This window comes from Apodemus sylvaticus, chromosome 4 (genome assembly GCF_947179515.1).
Source record: "Apodemus sylvaticus chromosome 4, mApoSyl1.1, whole genome shotgun sequence".
In the NCBI taxonomy this organism is placed as follows: domain Eukaryota; kingdom Metazoa; phylum Chordata; class Mammalia; order Rodentia; family Muridae; genus Apodemus; species Apodemus sylvaticus.
In genome coordinates this window covers 113,142,989-113,160,906 of record NC_067475.1, presented here as the reverse complement: position 1 = coordinate 113,160,906, position 17,918 = coordinate 113,142,989, and the positions used below count along the sequence as shown (strand labels likewise).

At 46.7% G+C, this 17,918-nt stretch overlaps 1 protein-coding gene across 1 annotated transcript in view; it reads left to right on the top strand.

The window, feature by feature from the left end:
- Positions 1-1,756: 1,756 nt before the first annotated feature.
- Ccdc169 (coiled-coil domain containing 169) overlaps positions 1,757-17,918 on the top strand; it is a 29,869-nt gene continuing 13,707 nt past the window's right edge. Inside the window, exons 1-4 of the mRNA XM_052178723.1 lie at positions 1,757-1,839; positions 3,980-4,059; positions 11,225-11,335; positions 11,419-11,459. Of these exons, the coding sequence (XP_052034683.1) occupies positions 1,757-1,839; positions 3,980-4,059; positions 11,225-11,335; positions 11,419-11,459 (315 nt within the window). The remainder of the gene's footprint in view (positions 1,840-3,979; positions 4,060-11,224; positions 11,336-11,418; positions 11,460-17,918) is intronic.

Below are 17,918 nucleotides of genomic sequence, written 5' to 3'. Positions count from 1 at the left end.
TAGAGACTGAACACGCAGGGACAACTAGACAGTGAGGAGGAGGGGATGTGGTGGGAGTGGTGGGAAGTGCCTCTCATGTCTAACCATTAGTACAGAGGAAGAGCAAATCCATGACTCAGCCAGCATAGCAATGCCTTACTCAGGACACTCAGGAAGAACACTGCGTCCTTGGGGAATCCCAGGGTGGCTGTTTCCTCTACAGGCCATCAGATGGCATGTCCTAGGTGGGTGCAGGCACCTGAAGGGGAGAGCCAGGGAGAAGAGATATTCCAGGGGAAGGGGGCTTTTAGACAACCCACAAACCCATCAACCATGAGGTTTACTCATGAGGGAAAGTTTGTCTGGGAAACCTTACTTGCCTGCATGCAGTGCCTGCTGAGACCAGAATAGGGAGTTGGGTGGTCCAGCATCCCTGGAGTGCTGGAATCCAACCAGCATTCTTATCAAGAGCTGTGTGGAAAATGTAAACAAAATGTACTCTTCTCCTTTTTAAATGATTTATTTCATGTATGTGAGTACACTGTACCTGTCTTCAGACACACCAGAAGAGGGCATCAGATCACATTGCAGATGATTGTGAGCCACCACATGGTTGCTGGGAATTGAACTCAGGACCTTTGGAAGAGCGGTTGGTGCTCTTAACCACTGAGCCATCTCTCCAGTCCCATTCTTTTCTATGAAAGAAATAAGGCAAGTCTCCCTTTAGAAAAATCGGTAAATCACTTGGCAGAAATCTGAGCTCCTTGTGGGTCGGTACTTCTTGAAGTCAGAATATGTGTTGACAGTTGCCGTGCTTGGTTGTCGTTTGCTTACCACTTGTGCCCTATCCATTAGTGTTAGCATGGGAGGCCCAGCACTGCCCACTCAAAATGAGGCACAGGGCCCCTTTGGGGTAGGAATGAAAACCCCGTGGCACCTTCACTGGATGTGCTTGCCTACTGATATGACGATAGGACCTACTACGTTCCCTTCTGCTGAAGCAAAACGGTCGACCTTGCTAAGGTCCTTTGAATTGTGTTGCCATTTTCTGGGGACCCCAGACCCATATCTAACAGCTCAAGTGCTCATCTCTGCTGAGCCATCTCTCCAGCTCCTCTGATCAGTTCTTAGTAGTTGTCTGGATTCATGAATTTGAACGGGGATAACACACACACACACACACACACACACACACCACACACACACACCACACACACACACACACACACACACACACACACACACACACACACACACACACGGGCAGAGAGCCTATCACCGGCCTGGTAAAAGATGAGGGAGAAGACAGTATTAAACCTGAGACGTCTCAAGAGTGGGATGCAAATTGTGATAAGGAGGTCAGTGCACAGAGCTGCCCGAACTCCAAGGCAGAATTTCTTGGCCTGAAAGTTCATAATCACCAAAATTCAGACTATCTTTTTAAAGTCTAACTAACCTACTGAACTGAAGCAAAGGAAGGCGCTCTTAATCCAGGAACCCCAGGGGGTCAGAAGAAGTTGGATGTTCTGGGCACAACCCCCTGGGTCAGAAGCCTGGCCTTGCACAGAGGCTATTCACAAAGGTGACACAGAAAAGGGACACCCCGCCCCGAGACTGTTTTACACCTGGCTCCTATGAGGGCCTGCAGACATGAGCAACACCCTATGACGTCATGCCCTGGCTCCTGGCAACGCTTTTTCCTTTAGGGTTCCTAGGCGTGCCCAGGTCTTAAAGCTCTAGGTGGTGCACAGGGGAAGGGCGCGCGGGAGGTCTCGCGATGGGAGAGGGCCACGGAGACACTTTCGAGGGGGTGAGCACAGACCGCCTGAAGCTGGAGCTGCTGGAGGAGATCCACATGAAGTGAGTGGGCAGTGAGTGGGCCGTGTGGGCTCCGGCTCGCTGCGAGGCCTCCCACGACCGACCTGGGGCAGGAACTCTGATGGCGTGAGGAGGCCCCTATGTGTGGGAATTAATGCGGGCTCGTGAGGCATTCACTCAAAGCGATGTTTATGGAGAGGTTCTTTGTGTGGGGTTAGCGTACGGAAGAGGTTGGGGTGTGGGGTGGTATGCAACAGATAAGTGCGGTGCCCATGGTGTCCAAAAGGGGGCGTCAGATGCCCTGGAATGGGAGTTACCGCACGTGTGGGCCTCCCTGTGGGTGCTGGGAACTGAACCGGGTCCTCAGCTCTTAACGCTGAGTCATCTGAACAATTCCCATTTACCTTTTTTGTTTCATGGAGGCCACGGGAGTCCAAGGTTTGTGCTTTGTAGATCAAACGTAGAAGAATTGTCTGTGATCCTGAAGAAAATGTGTGCTTGGTTTCGACGGTTCTGCGAAGTCCGTGTTTTCCTGTTCATTGTGAAGAACTTCAGAAACCTGGACATTTTTGTGAAAATGAGCCCTGGGACCCTCTGTGATTTTTGAGGGAGGCTAAGATGGAGGGGTGGGAGTGTGGGCTTGTGACCGGGTCAGCTTCTGCTGATGAGCTGTATCCTGTATCTTAAATGCTTTAAGGGGGGGGGGGGAGCTAGTTTTATCCTGGCTTGGTGACAAACTTGTAAACTCAGGTACTCAGAGCAAGAGGGTGTGGGACTAGAGGGCAGTTAGGGCACACAGGGCCTTGTTTCAGGATGAGACAAGGTCTGAGGATGTCCGATAGCATAGATGGCACAAGGTGCTGGATTCAGTTCTTAGTATGGGCAAAAATAATACAGTATTTCATGTTAGGATCTTGAATACTCTGAGAGTTTTGATTTTATTGTTTGTTTGTTTGTTTGTTTGTTTGAGACAGGGTTTCTTTGTGTAGACCTGGCTATCCTGGAACTCACTTGTAGACCAGGCTGGACTCAGAGGCAGAAATCCGCCTGCCTCTGCTTTCTGAGTGCTGGGATTATAGGCGTGCACCGCCATGCCTGTCTTTATTCTGAGTGTTTTGAGTAGCTGTCGACGGTCCCATTCACAGGCCTCATGAACACCAGCCCACCCTCCCCACGGCCCCTCCCCAAAGTGACCACTTCCGCTCTTTCCCAGCTGCACACTGGACTAATTGCCTACTTTTTAGTCTTATACCAAACTCAGAGCATTCTGAGTGCAGCCTCTGTGTCTCAGAGGCAGTCAAGGTGCAGAACAAGTCTGTGTGAACTCTCATCTCAGCTCTGTCACCCAGGAACTCTAGGCCTCAGTGTGGCTTCATAACCCAGCTCATCCAGTCAGCCTTCAGGGACACTAGCTGCCACCCCTGTGACAGGGTCACTGAACTGTGGGTGCTTTTGTTTGCTTTTGTTTTGTTTTACATTTGGTGTGTGTATGCAGTAAGCATATTCACAGTACACAGGCACAAGTCAGAGGTCTGAGGTCAAAGGGCTGAGGTCAGAGGGCTGAGGTCAGAGGTCAGAGGTCTAAGGACAGGCAGGTTGATTCCCTCTTCGCACCATGTAGCTTGCAGGGATCAAGCTCCCCTTGCATGGCTTTGTAGCAGGTGCCTTCTGCTGCTGAGCCAAACCGCAGCCCTGTGCTGCCCCTGGGCTGGACATTCACACAATGGGCATTTGGAATATTTACTGGATGGACAGTTGTCTCATCGTCCTGTATTGTGGCTACAGGTAGCTCACTCGTGTCCTCAGTGAGCTCCAGGGTGCTTTTGACTTTATAATTTTTTCTCTGTGTGCTTTAGTAGTGCCTCCCACGTCTGTGTTTGGGGTGATCTGCTGTTACCTGTCACTGTAGCTATTCATCATGCTAACAATTAGCCGGGTCCCGAGAAGCGTGAAACAGTGTCGTTGAGATTATATTTGACCACAGACACACACTGCTTGCAGGGGATTCTGGACTTGGGTGTGTTTTACTTGACTTCCATTTTCCCAGTACCTGTAGAATGCTCAGTTGCTCCTCCCGCAAACGGTCTTTCAGAGTAATTTGCACCTGAAGTATCACTAGATGTTATTTTCCTCATGCTGTCTTCAACTGGATTCTTATTAACCAACCTCTTCCTGATGACAGGGATGTCGTGCAGCTCTCGACACTTGAGATACGGCATAAGATAGCAGAGCTGGAGGCCAGCCTCAGCGGTGACATTGCAGGTAGGTGTGCAGTGGATGGTCACGCATGGGACCCGTGCCGGTGGCTAGTGTGGGTGAACTGACTCAAAGTAATAGTCCCAAGCTTCCCGTGCTGCCTCAGGAAGGCTTTCATGGACTACTTAAGAATGCTCAGCCTCAGACTGGGTGTTTTCTACCCTGTAAGCTCAGAGTATTCATCCATACACAAAGTTTAGATATGAGACATCAATATGTAATTTGCTTTGAGATAAAAATCACAAGTCTATGTAATCAAGTCGCAGCCTCTTGGGTCTTATTGGACATGGACCATAATTAAAATTGGGGCTTTGGCTGTTTTAATGGGAAGAATATGAGAGAAGGCTCTCTCTCTCTCTCTCTCTCTCTCTCTCTCTCTCTCTCTCTCACACACACACACACACACACACACACACACACACACACACACATACACACACCTTTAAAATTTGTCACATAGTCAATCTATGAACACACAAATTTTGACCAAGATCCCATCACGTGCCAATACTTTGAAGAATTTTTGTTTCTTCCACTCAAAAGTAGCTGACTGATGATTGGGAGAAAAGGTCAGGCTGAAATCTTCGTGTGAGGATTGTGTGCGAGACGAGATGGGAAGTGGGCCTGTGTGAGCGACCCTTGGAGGCATCCAGTGCTTGAACTGAATGCTGAGGGACTCGAGGTTTGTGTTAGGGTTGTGGGAATGAACTGGTTTTAAAGCCAGATTTACACTCTGTTCCTCTTGGGGAGCCATAAACAAGTGGATCTGAGGTAAAATGCAGTGCTCTGAGTAAGTAACCAACAGTCAACTTGACACAAACCTAGACGTAACTCAGAAGAAGGAACTTCAGTGGAGGAATTGCCTCCATCAGATTGATCTGTAGGCATTTTCTTGTTCGCTGATTGATTTGGGAGTGCTTTGTCCACCATGGGCGGTGCTTCATCCACCGTGGGCGGTGCCTCATCCACCGTGGGCGGTGCCTCGTCCACCGTGGGCGGTGCTTCGTCCACCGTGGGCGGTGCCTCATCCACCGTGGGCGGTGCCATTCCTACACAGGCAGGCTTGGACATGTGTAAGAAAGGAACCTGAGGAATCCAGAGTGATCAAGCCAGGAAGCAGCCTTCTTCCATGGTGGTTTCTGCTTCAAGTTCCTGCCTTGAGTGCCAGCCCTGTCTTCCCTCAGTAGCTGTGAGTTGTGCCTTGAAATGAACCCTTCCCCAAGTCACTTTCGGTCATGGAGTTTTATCATAGCAATGAGAAGCGAATTAAAACGCCCCAATTAAAGACTAATTGGAGAATAGCATTTTAGCTAAGGCTATAATAGTCTCTTCTAACCTCCAGATGGCTGCTGTTACTGGCCCTGTGGGAGCTCCGTTATCCTCACTCTCAGTTACGTTGTCTGGGGTGTCCTCAAGGGTCTTCCTAGGTATAGTAGAAGGCATGCTGGGAATTACCAAGGCGGTGCAATATCTATGCCCATTGGTAATGCGTTGCTGAATAGAGCAGAGTGTTAAGAGCTGTTTTGGGGAGGATTGAGGCTGAGTTACAAGGAGCCTAGGTCCTGATGGCGGAGTGTTGCAGTCCTTGGTCTAAAGTGTAAAATGAATTGTGTAACTAGCTCCCACCCATGTTTACTGCATCTGGAGATTCTCAGGAACGGGGGAGTTGTTATTCTCCCCATTTATTAAAAAAACAGGATTGAGGAATTTCAATGGCTTCTTAGGTCACACAGTTGGTTGTGACAAAAACCTGGCTATGGTCACTGCTACTGCCACATTTGTACAGGACATTTCTGGTTATTGTTACTGTGTAGCAAACCACCCTCCCATAGGGCTGCATAAAAACAGTTACAATCCAGTGGTTGGCTGGGTTGGCTGGGTCTCTGTGGTTGCAGCCCAGTGCTGCCTGGGCTTCAGTAAAGGTTCCAATGAGCTGGTGATTCAAGATGACTTATGCAAATAGCTGGAGTGTGATGTCGGAGCCCAGCTGGGTCTTCAGATGAGACGGCTCTTTTGCCTTCCACTCTGTCCCAGAGAACAGTCCTGGGCAAGCATTCTAAATGACAGGAATAAAGATGCTGGTGAGGAAAAGGCTGCTTCTGGGATGCTGAGTGGGTGGGGCCACTGCATTCTCCTGGTGAAGACAGTCATGGGTTCAAGGGATGGAGGCAGGCTCACTGTCGCGATCGTGTTGCAGGCTGGGGTTGGAGCTTAGTAAGCAGAGCATTGGCAAAGCCTTGAGCTCAACCAGATTCAAAGGGAAGGTCACATTTCACTGTGACCCGAGTGAGATGGCTGAGGGATAGCTCTTCCAGAGGACCCAAGTTTAAATCCCAGCACCCACATGGGGCCAGCTCCAATCACCTGTCACGATAGTCCAAGGAATTAAACAGCCCCTTCTAGCCTCCTCATCTACCTACATGCACGTGAAACACACACACACACACACACACACACACACACACACACCTACCTACCTACATAAGTAAAAATGCATATTAGTTTGCATGGGATCCTAAACACAAAGCCATTCAGGAAGAATGCTCAGTAACCAGGAGTATATCACAGCCTGCAGAAAGAACGCAGGAGGAGGCGAGGCTGAGGATCCTGAAGGATTGTGATGACTGCTTGTACACTAACGAATCATCAGTATGGCTCCTGATGTCAGTGTTAAAACTTCCGATTTATTTCTATGTTAACCTTATAAAGTTATGGTAACTATCAACAACTGTGGATGAATTCCCATCCGACACAGGGTGATGAATTCTCGCATTCCTTCCTGTCCTTGGAATCCTTACCACCTTTATCCCATAGTCACTTTCAACTGGTGCGTTCACCCTCTCCTTCCAGAGAGAAAGCACAATCCCCAAAGACTTCTCACACCACCAAAGCTTCAGGCTTCACTGGGCCTGATCCCCCCTCTCCCATCCTGCTTCTGGGTGGCCTCTGCCAGGTGTAAGTCCCATCTATTCCCACTGGACAGTGATGTTACTCCAGAGGTAGGCCCTCTTTTCCTAGTTTCTCCCATCATCCCCAGTGTCTGAAAGACACCGAAAGATAGATCTGTTCCAGCTGACTCCCCACGTTCCACCTGCGCAGTAACACACTTCACAAAGCAGTGGCTTTTCCGAGTTGCACTTTCTTATCGGTCTCTTAGTTCGTCTAATCTGTTTTGTAAGTGGATTAATTTACAGGTGAGAGAGCAAACACAACCAGTTTTGAAACAGGCCCCTTGAAACCCTTTGGCACTGGTAGAAAATGTGCAAGAAAATGTGATTTCATGTAGTAGCCAAATCTGAATTTCACCTCGTCTCAGCAAGGAGACAGTAGAAAACTGTGATCCCAGCACCTGGGAGGCAGAGACAGGCGGATTTCTGAGTTTGAGGCCAGCCTGGTCTACAGAGTGAGTTCCAGGACAGCCAGGGCTACACAGAGAAACCCTGTCTCTAAAAACAAACAAACAAACAAACAAAACAAAGAAAAGAAAGAAGGAAGGAAAGAAGGATGGAAGGAAGGAAGAAAGGAAAGAAAAAGCATTTGCTCAGTTTTTTGTTGGTTTGTTTTGATTTATTTTTATCTTGAGACAGAAACTTCAGCCTGCTGAGGCTTAGGGATGATTCCCCTGTGGGACCAAGGAGGGAAAGAGCTAGGTTTGCACAGTGAGGTCCTGATGGCCTCCTTCACAATTGCACTCACAGTCAGGAGATTTGCCTGGAGCTCCTCTTCAGGGTCACTAGTGATGCCCTGTGTGCTAAGCAGAACCCAGGCGTCCTCACCTTTGGCCTGCACCCAGCATCAATTAGAAACTTACCTTTGAAACACTGTCCTCTGGGTCCCCGGGATGGGAACCTCTCCGTTGTCCTATGCACTTAACATTTGACGTTTTTCATCATCCAGATTAAAAAAAAACAAAACAAAGCAAAACAAAACAAAAACAAACAAAAAACCACCTTGGGCTGCCTCAGGCTTCCGTCCTTTCTTTAATATGTGCACTGTGTTGGGTAATATTCTCTGGTCATGTGGGGTCAATGCCAAACTGTATTGATGGCAGGCCTCTACCCTGGGGCCTCCCCTTTGAGCTCCATTGAATTTTCATTTGTAGTTGGTTTTAATTGGTTTGGTTATCCAACCAAGTCATTAAGGGACTGACCTTAGCAGTATATGCTAAAGTGTTTTCCATAAAATTCAGATTTTTCTCATTTCAAAACTCAGAAAAGAATGTTGTTGATCTCAGCCTGGCCTAGTACTTAAAGGTGAGGCATTAGAAGGAATTGCATTGTTAGGGAAAAAACTCCACGGATGCTGGTTGCCATTGTTAAGATGTCATCTGTTTGAAAATTGTAGCCATGTCAAAAAAATTTGCCAAAAAGAAATGAGTGCAATTATTAATTAGGAAGAGAGAATTATTACAGTTTTCACTTTGAAAATGATTTGCTATACAAAGTTTGCCTTGTGATCAGTGAATATCGGGACACACACACACACACACACACACACACTGCCCTGCTCAGACTGAGCCAACTGAGATCTGCCCTAGTCAGGGGCAGTTGCCAGGGTCTACTTGTGACAGCAGTATTGACTGCTCTTAGTAGGCCTTGTGGTGATTCAGCTGGGAAATTCAGAGGTGCAGAATTTGAAACAAATTGCCTGATCACCATTTCCCTTCAAACTGATGAACAGCAACTCCATCACCCACAGAGCACAGAGTCGAGAACTCGATGGTTTCCGCTGTGTGCCTGTGTCTCTCAGTCCGTGTTCCGGTGGGTCTCATCCTGTGGGTCTCAACCCTTTGGAAGTCAAACAACCCTTTCACAGGGGCTACAATATCAGATATCCTGCATATCAGAGACTTACTGTTATGATTTGTATCAATATCAAAATAACAGTTATGAAGTAGCAATGAGAAATACTTGAGTGGCTGGGGCCTCTCCCTGCCCTCTCTGCTTCAATCCCTTGGTGTTCCAGCTGGGGCTTTGAGCCCATTGTTGAATACAAAGAATAGAGGGAGGGAGCTGACTGTGCCTGCTTGCAGGGGAGATGCTTTCAGTTCTTCTGCCTTCAGCACAATGTTGGCTGTGTGCTTTACTGTGCTGCAAAATGTTCATTCAATCCTTGGTGGTTCCTTTGGTGCCGTTGTGAAGGGATCCTTTGCTTCCATCAATGTTTTTTTCCTGTATCTATTGACACGGTCAGGTGATTTCTGTTCTTTAGTCTGTGTTGTATTGTACTCAATGATTTGCATATGTTGGGCATATGTCAATAACCTCATGTCCTACCCTGAGTCTAATGTAATATCCTTTGACAATGAAGTGAAACTTTGCAATACATTCCCAGCAGATACCTAGCTTCCTCCAACCCAGAAGCCAAGAATGGACCAGACAGCATCAAGGCTACCATAGAATGTACCTCACTTTTCTATAGCCTACCTATCCGTGGACATACAAGTATATTGATAAATAGCTTAAGTTATGGCTTTGTTAGTTCTGTAACTAATAGCAATATGCAGAGGAGATCTGTGTTTTATGTCCACAGTAGCGTATTATTAAACTGATAAAATATACTTATAAATAAAAAATTAATTATTTTGGTAGCATTCTTATCTGTAAAGCTTCTGTTGTCGTGATGAGGATTGGGAAAGATGGCTTCAGTTACGTGGTCAGGTAGAGCTGCGTCTCTTGGGGTCAGTGGTGTCTCTTGGAAGTATATGCTCAGTAATTTGGGGCATCTTTGCTCCTCTTCCATGAGGAACTTGGTGTAGTGACTCCGCCCTTCGGCTTGGGATGATGTGAAGCCCAGTGTTGGACAACTGTCCGTGCCTAGCAGTGCAGATGGAGTGCCGGCTGTGTCCTGGTAACAAGGTCCGGTCTGTAGAGGTGTTTGTTTGCTCATTTCCCTCGGACCCTCATTTCCCAGTCCTGTGTTAAAGAGAAGGGGAAAACAAGTTACCACCTTTCCTCTCTTTTTACAAAGCCCAGCTTCAAGGTGCTGGGCCACGAGGGAGAGTTCAGCTCTAGGCTATTTCACTTATATCATCTCTCAGTTCTGCTTTTGCATCCCTCTGTCTGTCTGTCTGTCTGTCTTCAACACAACGTCTTGCTATGTAGCCCTACTTGGTCCCGTGCCCGCAGTGTACCAGGACTAGCTCTAGACTCTCAGTCTCCCGAGCACAGGGCTACAAATGCGTGCCACCGAGACCAGCATTAGCTCTAACATCTTAGAGAATCGTCTCCAACCTTTCCGAGCCTCCATTTCCTCACTAGGAAAATGACTGACTTTTTAAATAGGACTGCCTCAAGTGTGTTAACACCGAAGGTTTCCCTACAGCAAGTGTGTAGAGTGGTAAGACCAACTTCAGACATTGGATGGGACACTGGTACTGTGTGTGAGGGTGTTGTGTGGACGTTTCAAGGGAGGAGACAGGCTCCTGATACCTCCTCCCCCCCCAGTAGAACATACTATGAGAAAGCAGAAAGTGAAGGATAAACAGTGGCAGAAAACAAAGAAGAACAAGCTGTGCAGGAGTCACAGAGGCCGCCCTGAGTTCTGGCTAAGAGACAGCCATGAGGCTAAGAAACAGCATAAGGGTGAGTCTAATCCTGGCAGTTAGGAACTTCTATCTAGAGAGAAATACTTCAGAATATCTCTTTCCTCATTCACTTGCTTTACTAATAAAGTCAAGTAGTAACAACATACAACTGAGTTGGTTCCTATGTTATTGTCTATGTATATGTGTGCACATGTGTTGCATGGGTGGATGATGGTGCGCATGTACTGTGTGTGTCTTCCTTGGTCACCTGCCATCTTCTTTATTTGCTAATTAAGACAAGGTCTCTTAAGGCAGATCTCTTACCAGAGGTCATTGACTCAGTGTGTGTGTGTGTGTGTGTGTGTGTGTGTGTGTGTGTGTGCACGTGTGTGGGGGGAGGCAGGCAGAGGGAAACGTGCTTTAAGGATAAAAGAGTCAGGGCCTGTCTGTCTCTGCCCCTTCCCCAGCTCTGGGGTTATAGAAACTCACCTCTAACCTCAGCATTTTTATGTGTGTGTGCTGAGATCTGAATTCAGGTCCTTGTGTGGCATGGCCTGATCCATCTCCCAGCCCTGATCTGTATTCTTTTAATGAACGGATAGTAAGTAGCATTGGGGGTGATCTCGTTCCCCTGTCTTTATCCAGGCAGCGAGTGGAAAACCCGGTACGAGACCCAGCTGGAGCTGAATGACCAATTGGAAAAACAAATCGTGTCTCTGAAAGAGAAAATGGAAAAGGTCCGTGGGAACCCTTCAGGTACAAAAGCTGCGTGTGGTCCGTGCGCTGCGGGGCTGAGGGGAACCTCGGAAAGACCAACCGTGTCTTTTGCTTTTCTGCAGATAGACTGTCTTCCATTCGTGTCTATGAGAAGATGCCGGTGGTGAGTACACGGGGCCTGGGTGAAAACAATCACCCAGGGAATGTGGTACAGAAGTGTCAAGGCATATGAGAAACCTGGATAATGCTCAGGGGAGCTGGACAAGGACCAAGGCCTTCAGGCTTGTCCACCCCGTAGAGACCGGGCCAGGACCAATATAGAGACAAACACGGAAAAGTGAAAAATAGTCAGGTTGCCTAAGAACTGTGTCTCACAGTCCGAAGAAGTCTGGTGAACACTGAATACCTCCTACATTTCTAAAGTGTATGCGTTCTGTCTCCACCTTCACACCAAATGTGTAGACTGAGGTGTGCTCACAAGAGCACTCACAGATAACACAACACACACAAAATCAGCCCAGCAGCCAAGTTTGACACAAAGCTCCTGAGGGCCCTCTCGTCCCTTCTCAGTGTCACCTGTTAATGTCCTCTCTCTCATAAATGTCTCTACATCCTGGGGCACATCCAAGTCACAGAGCTTATCCTTTAATGAAGCACATGTTTTTATCCTTGGGAATTTATCCTTGAAAGGAGGGTCGTAAAAAAAAGTCTCAAGACACGACTCATAATGAGTCCTTGCTTGACTCTGTACCCCATTTTTTAATAGGGTTGTTCGGTTTTCTGGGGTCTAACTTCTTGAGTTCTTTGTATATATTGGATATTAGCCCTCTGTCGGATGTAGGATTGGTGAAGATCTTTTCCCAATTTGTTGGTTGCTGATTTGTCCTTTTGATGGTGTCCTTTGCTTTACAGAAACTTTGTAATTTTATGAGGTCCCATTTGTCAGTTCTTGATCTTAGAGCATACGCTATTGGTGTTCTGTTCAGGAACTTTCCCCCTGTACCCATGTCCTCAAGGGTCTTCCCCAGTTTCTTTTCTATTAGCTTCAGAGTGTCTAGTGAGGTAACCCAGTCTCAAAAGATGAATCATGGTATGCACTCACTAATAAGTAGATATTAGCCTAGAAAACTGGAATACCCAAAACATAATCCACACATCAAATGAGGTACAAGAAGAACAGAGGAGTGGCCCCTGGTTCTGGAAAGACTCGGTGTAGCAGTATAGGGCAAAACCAGAACAGGGAAGTGGGAAGGAGTGGGTGGGAGAACAGGGGGAGGGAAGGGGGCTTATGTTACTTTCGGGGAGTGGGGAACCAGAAAAGGGGAAATCATTTGAAATGTAAATAAAAATATATCGAATAAATAAAAAAAAAAAACGAGTCCTTGCTGTGGAGAGACAGGCTTTCCTCAGAGCCCATGCTGAAATTTTACTTGAAAAATAACTTATACAAAACCATACGGGATGTGCTAAAAAGGAAAAGATTCTTTGGCAGGGTGGGAGGAAGAATATTAATGTAATTCTCAGCTGAATTTATAGAGTCAGTATTGTAATAGTAATTTGTCTTTAATTAAATAGGCAGGTACACAAATGAATCTCCTCTATGTCGATCTCAAGACACCAAGTGAGATAAAGCAGCATGCCCTCTCTATCAGGCGATACTGAGTGTAAAAGGAGGCCGGGGTTTGCCCAGGTCCACCCAGCCTCTGCGGAGCCAGCCTCGTCCTTACCCCCTCCCCCACACAGTGCTACTTGCTCTCAGAACAGAGGCAGAGAGACAAGCACATGGAAGGGCCCTAGGGACCAGGGGATTTATGGCGGCTTTTTGAGTAACTGACGTTGCTTAGTGAGCAATGCAGAGAAACCTTTCATTTTTGTTAATGACAAATAGAGGAAAATTAGTCTGTTTGCCTGCCTCTCTGTTACCTCTGACCTAGAATACTCATATGTCTTGGAAGGTCAGGAAAATACCCTTCCTCCCTCTCTCTGAAAGCAGAAAGACCAGGTTTTGCTCTCCTCTGGCGGCTCACAGCGCCATCTTGTGGCGCTTTTTGACATGGCGGCTGCAGCTGTCCCGAGAGCCTTCCTTAGTTACAGGTAGAATTTTAACAGGTCCTATGTAGCGTGGCGTGTAAAATATTCCTTGCAGAAGCAAACTCGCTGGTCACCTGATTCTTCATGCCAGGACTTTGCCGTCGGAATGACTCTGTAGCTTCTATAAGGGACATTTCATATTTAAGTATTTTTTCTTAGTAACAGAGAAGGTTTCTGAGCAGCAGGGATTGGGAGTCTAGCAACAAGGAACAAGAAACAAGGGAAGTGTGTCACCAAGGACTGAGCAGCAAGCACCGAGGCCTGAGTGCTGGTAACTCAGTCTCTGGATCCCTGAGGAGTAAATACATGCTGTCTCAGTTTTCAGAAGAGAGGACAGAATTTGTGTTGCTCAGACAGAAAATACACACACACACACACACACACACACACACACTTTTTTCAGTTTTCCCTTTAAGTTGACAGTAAATGATTTAAATTATTTTTATGGATCTAGACTATGAATATACAACATCTCCAAATTTCTGACTTTAAAAGAGATTCACCTATTATTTTACTTTTGTGTGTGAGTGTGTGTCTCATGAGTTTACGGGCGGCATGTGTGCGCAGTGCCTGAAGAGGGCAGAGCAGAGCACGAGGCAGTTGTGAACCTCCAGATGTGCATGCTGGAACCCAGGCTCAGGTCCCCTCCTATGGCACGAAGTACTTATCACAGTCAAACGTCTCTCCAGCCCTCCTCCCAGTTTGCCTCTGCCTCTCTTCAGAATCATCAGTGTTTAGGGGCAACTTCCACCGATGCACTCACAAATTGATATCAGTCAGTCTGAATGCTAACTTTGTTTCTACAGCCCTGCTGACAAGCAAATTCGTGTTTTGTATAAAGTATAGTAAATCGTTTTGCCAACTGTATCATGAAAAGATGAACAAAGGAATCTTGGGCTACGAAAAGCAGGATGTAGGATTCCCATCGTCCACCTGGCTATGGTGGACCTGGGATTGATCTGTGCACTATTTAATTTGAAGCCTCTCCAAAGATCAAAGCAATTTCCTTGAAGGCAGGTGCATAGCTTCAAACCAGAGAGAAAAATTAACAAATGAGCTATATATTGTAATAATCAGGTTCGTCCACAAGGGGGCACTTGCAATGTCAGCATGAAGAACTTTTTTGTTATTTTTGTTTTTTTGATTTTTTAATTTAATTTATTTTTTTATTCAATATATTCTTTATTTACATTTCAAATGATTTCCCCTTTCCTATCTCCCCACTCCCCGAAAGTCCCATAAGCCCTCTTCCCTCCCCCTGTTCCCCCATCCACCCCTTCCCACTTCCCTGTCCTGGTATTCCCCTACACTGCTGCACTGAATCTTTCCAGGACCAGGGGCCACTCCTTTCTTCTTCTTGGGCACCATTTGATGTGTGGATTATGTCTTGAGTATTCCAAGTTTCTAGGCTATCATCCGTTCATCAGTGAGTGCATACCATGATTCACCTTTTGAGTCTGGGTTACCTCACTTAGTATGATGTTCTCCAGCTCCATCCATTTGTCTAAGAATTTCATGAATTCATTGTTTCTAATGGCTGAATAGTACTTAATCTTCTATCAGGGCTGGCGGTGTCTGGTGTTAAATAGGTCATATTTGTTGTTTCACTCTCTTAAAACCTTGAGCAGGATGTTTTAATTTGTAGTTAGCCCCCTACCCCTGCCTATTATTGTAGTTGTTGAATTCTTCAGAGCAACACTTGACATTAGTTTTGAGAAAATAGGTGGCTGTTAGGGCTCTCTTTCTGTATGGGATGGACGAGTTAGCTTCTTTTTTCTTCTTTTACTTAAATCCTAAGTATATTTGCTTCAGGCATACAAACACAGCCCTGCAGTGTAACCTTTTCAAAGCAAATTAAAACAATGTAGGTGAAGATGCTAAGTTAGAATGCTAAGAAGCAACTGTTGTCAGAGACAATTCTTCATAGACACAGCATGAAATCCCGGTGTCCATTTTGAGAATTTAGTTTCTTGGAGGATCTTTCGCTTTAGTTTGTCTTCACTAGACAACTTTCTGGCTTGTGACCATTGATTTCTGCAAACAGATACGCACCATCTTGGAAAGATCAGAACTGTTTCAGTAAGTTCATTTCAGAAAGATCAGGGCCTCCTCTGGAGGTAGCGACAGGTCCATCCCTCTGATAAAATCACCTTCCAAATATCCAGTTCAGTAAGTCTGCCGTCAGGAAAACAAAGACTCAGAATCCAGAATGGACCCTAACTTTATCTTAGAATAATTTAGTACTTTTAAAGGTTTTCTTTTGCAGAATACAGTGATTATTCTGTACTCGTCCAGACTCCAGGGTATTTGATGATGGTGGTAGTCTAGGGAAATCCACAACGGGTTCTTGATTTCTCCAATGCATAACTAATTTTGATGCTGGTCTAATTCCCACCAGATTGCCAAGCAAACCTTTACGTCCAACCTATACTGTAATTTTAAAGTACTGTGTGTGTGTGTGTGTGTGTGTGTGTGTGTGTACATGCACGAGAGGGGGGTGGGGCAGAACTCATAACAGGTCCTGGAAGGAAAATAAGATGCAGCCTAGGAACCGTGGCCATTCATTTGGAGTCACTTGTGCGTGCGGTGCTGAGGCTGGTCTTGTTCTGTGTGGACTCATCAGGCAAGCGACAGGAGACAGTGATGAAGAAGGTCAGGACAGGACGGGACCTGCAGTTGATCCAAAGCTGCTGCTTAGCCTGGGAGACGAGCACACAGTCAGACAGAGAGAAGCAGTGTGATTCCTAAGCTCGGACAGCAGGGCAGGTGGTGAATCTCAAGCTTGATTTATTTAAGGATTCATGGTTGGAGTGTAAATTGTGCCCCCTGTGACTGAAATGGCAGCACTGCTGGGCGTCTCGGATGTGTCAGAACAGAATGTTATACTTTAGCCAACACTTGTTGCTGTGGAGAAAGTGAGGGAGACAGAAGCAGAGGCAGAGCAGTGTGTTTCTGCAGCCTGGGCTCTGCTAATACTTTATTATTATTATCATCATCATCATTATTATTATTATTTTAGTGGAAGACGATACTTTATCTTTTTTGATTCATTTTTATATACCCTCCCATTACAGATGTATACTCTTTTTTTTTTAAATTAAAAACTCACAATCTATTCTCATCTAGCCCATGTAAAATTGAAAAGCCATGCTTAGTGGTTTGTGACAATGAGTGTATCAGGATATGAACCGCGTAAGTGAAACCATCGCGTTGGTTTGGCGAAGCTGAGTTTGAGGTGTTAGGTAAAGATCGAGAACAGACACCCAGGGCTCTGCTCTGGATTTGGATGTGACATTGGCTAGCAGGGGAATGATAGTTGGTGTTTCAAGTGAATGGCTGAGCTGACTGGAGGCTGAAACTTCCCAGGCAAGAGACACCTTGGAAGTCTAAGGCTGGAGGCATGGTGGCTTGCGTGGGCCGGTTGAAGAAGGGACAACAGCGCAGAGAGGGACAGCAGTGGTAAGGCGAGAAGCCTTGGCCATGGGGATTTGGCAGCTGCAGGCATGGAAGAGGTAGGGTGTGTCAGTGAGCGCTGTTCACTCAGGACTCTGTGTCCCCTTGTGTAGTGGGTACATGTCCCTAAGCCAGCTGGGAGTCTGTTTTCAGAATTAAAAAAAAGTCATAGCAGTGGATCTCAGAGCGTTACTAGTAGAAGATGAGAGTGAGACACAGCACCGAGAAAGGAACTTGTCTGTTTCTCAGAAGCAGAGCGTGACTCTCACCTGTGCTCCCTGACCCTGCACCCCTCCCCCTCCCCCCTCCTCCCCCAGCCTCTTCACTTAGAAAACTCCTCAGGGTGTCAGCATCACCAGGTTGTCCGATTGACAAAGGCAACATGATGGCCCAGGCAGCAGCGTAGAAAAAGCCATGAGAGGGTTTTGGAAATAGAGGGTTGCTAGTAAGTTGCATTGCAGCATGCATTAGGATAAAGAGAGACAGGGAACTGTTAATGAGCAAGATCTTAAGTGTGAGACCAGATAGCAATGTTCGGGAGGGGGAGATCTCAGGAAGCCTCTGTCCCCACAGCAGGAGAACAAACACAGCAGGACAGGGGCTAAAGTCCACTCTGTGAGAGGCATGTGAGTGCCCAGGCCAAAGGGGCCTGGTATGTGCAGCTGAGGGCCCTGGTAGGGATGCCAGGAATCCCAGAACCAACAGTGGCTCTGGAGAGATACCACTGAGGATGCCAGGTGCAGCTCCTCCTGTACCTCACAGGCATGAGAACAGCCTCATTGTGGCTGGAGCCCCGAGTTACTAGGAAACTAGTGTTTCTTGGCAGATCTAAAGGATGCGTTTTAATCGTAAGCCTCTCTGACTCTTTATAGTATTATTGATCTTGGCCACCACAATAGCTTCATTTCCTCCTCCTTTAGGGGAGAGGAGTCTTCAGCTGTCCTCTCTGTGGGGATGCCTAGGGTCTCGGTAGTTCACACTAGTGTAAGGCACGAAGCACACAGTTAGCAGAGGACATGTCGTCTGCCATATTGTCACTGTGGCAGCAACAGTGTGACTGGCAATGTCAGCGTGTGTG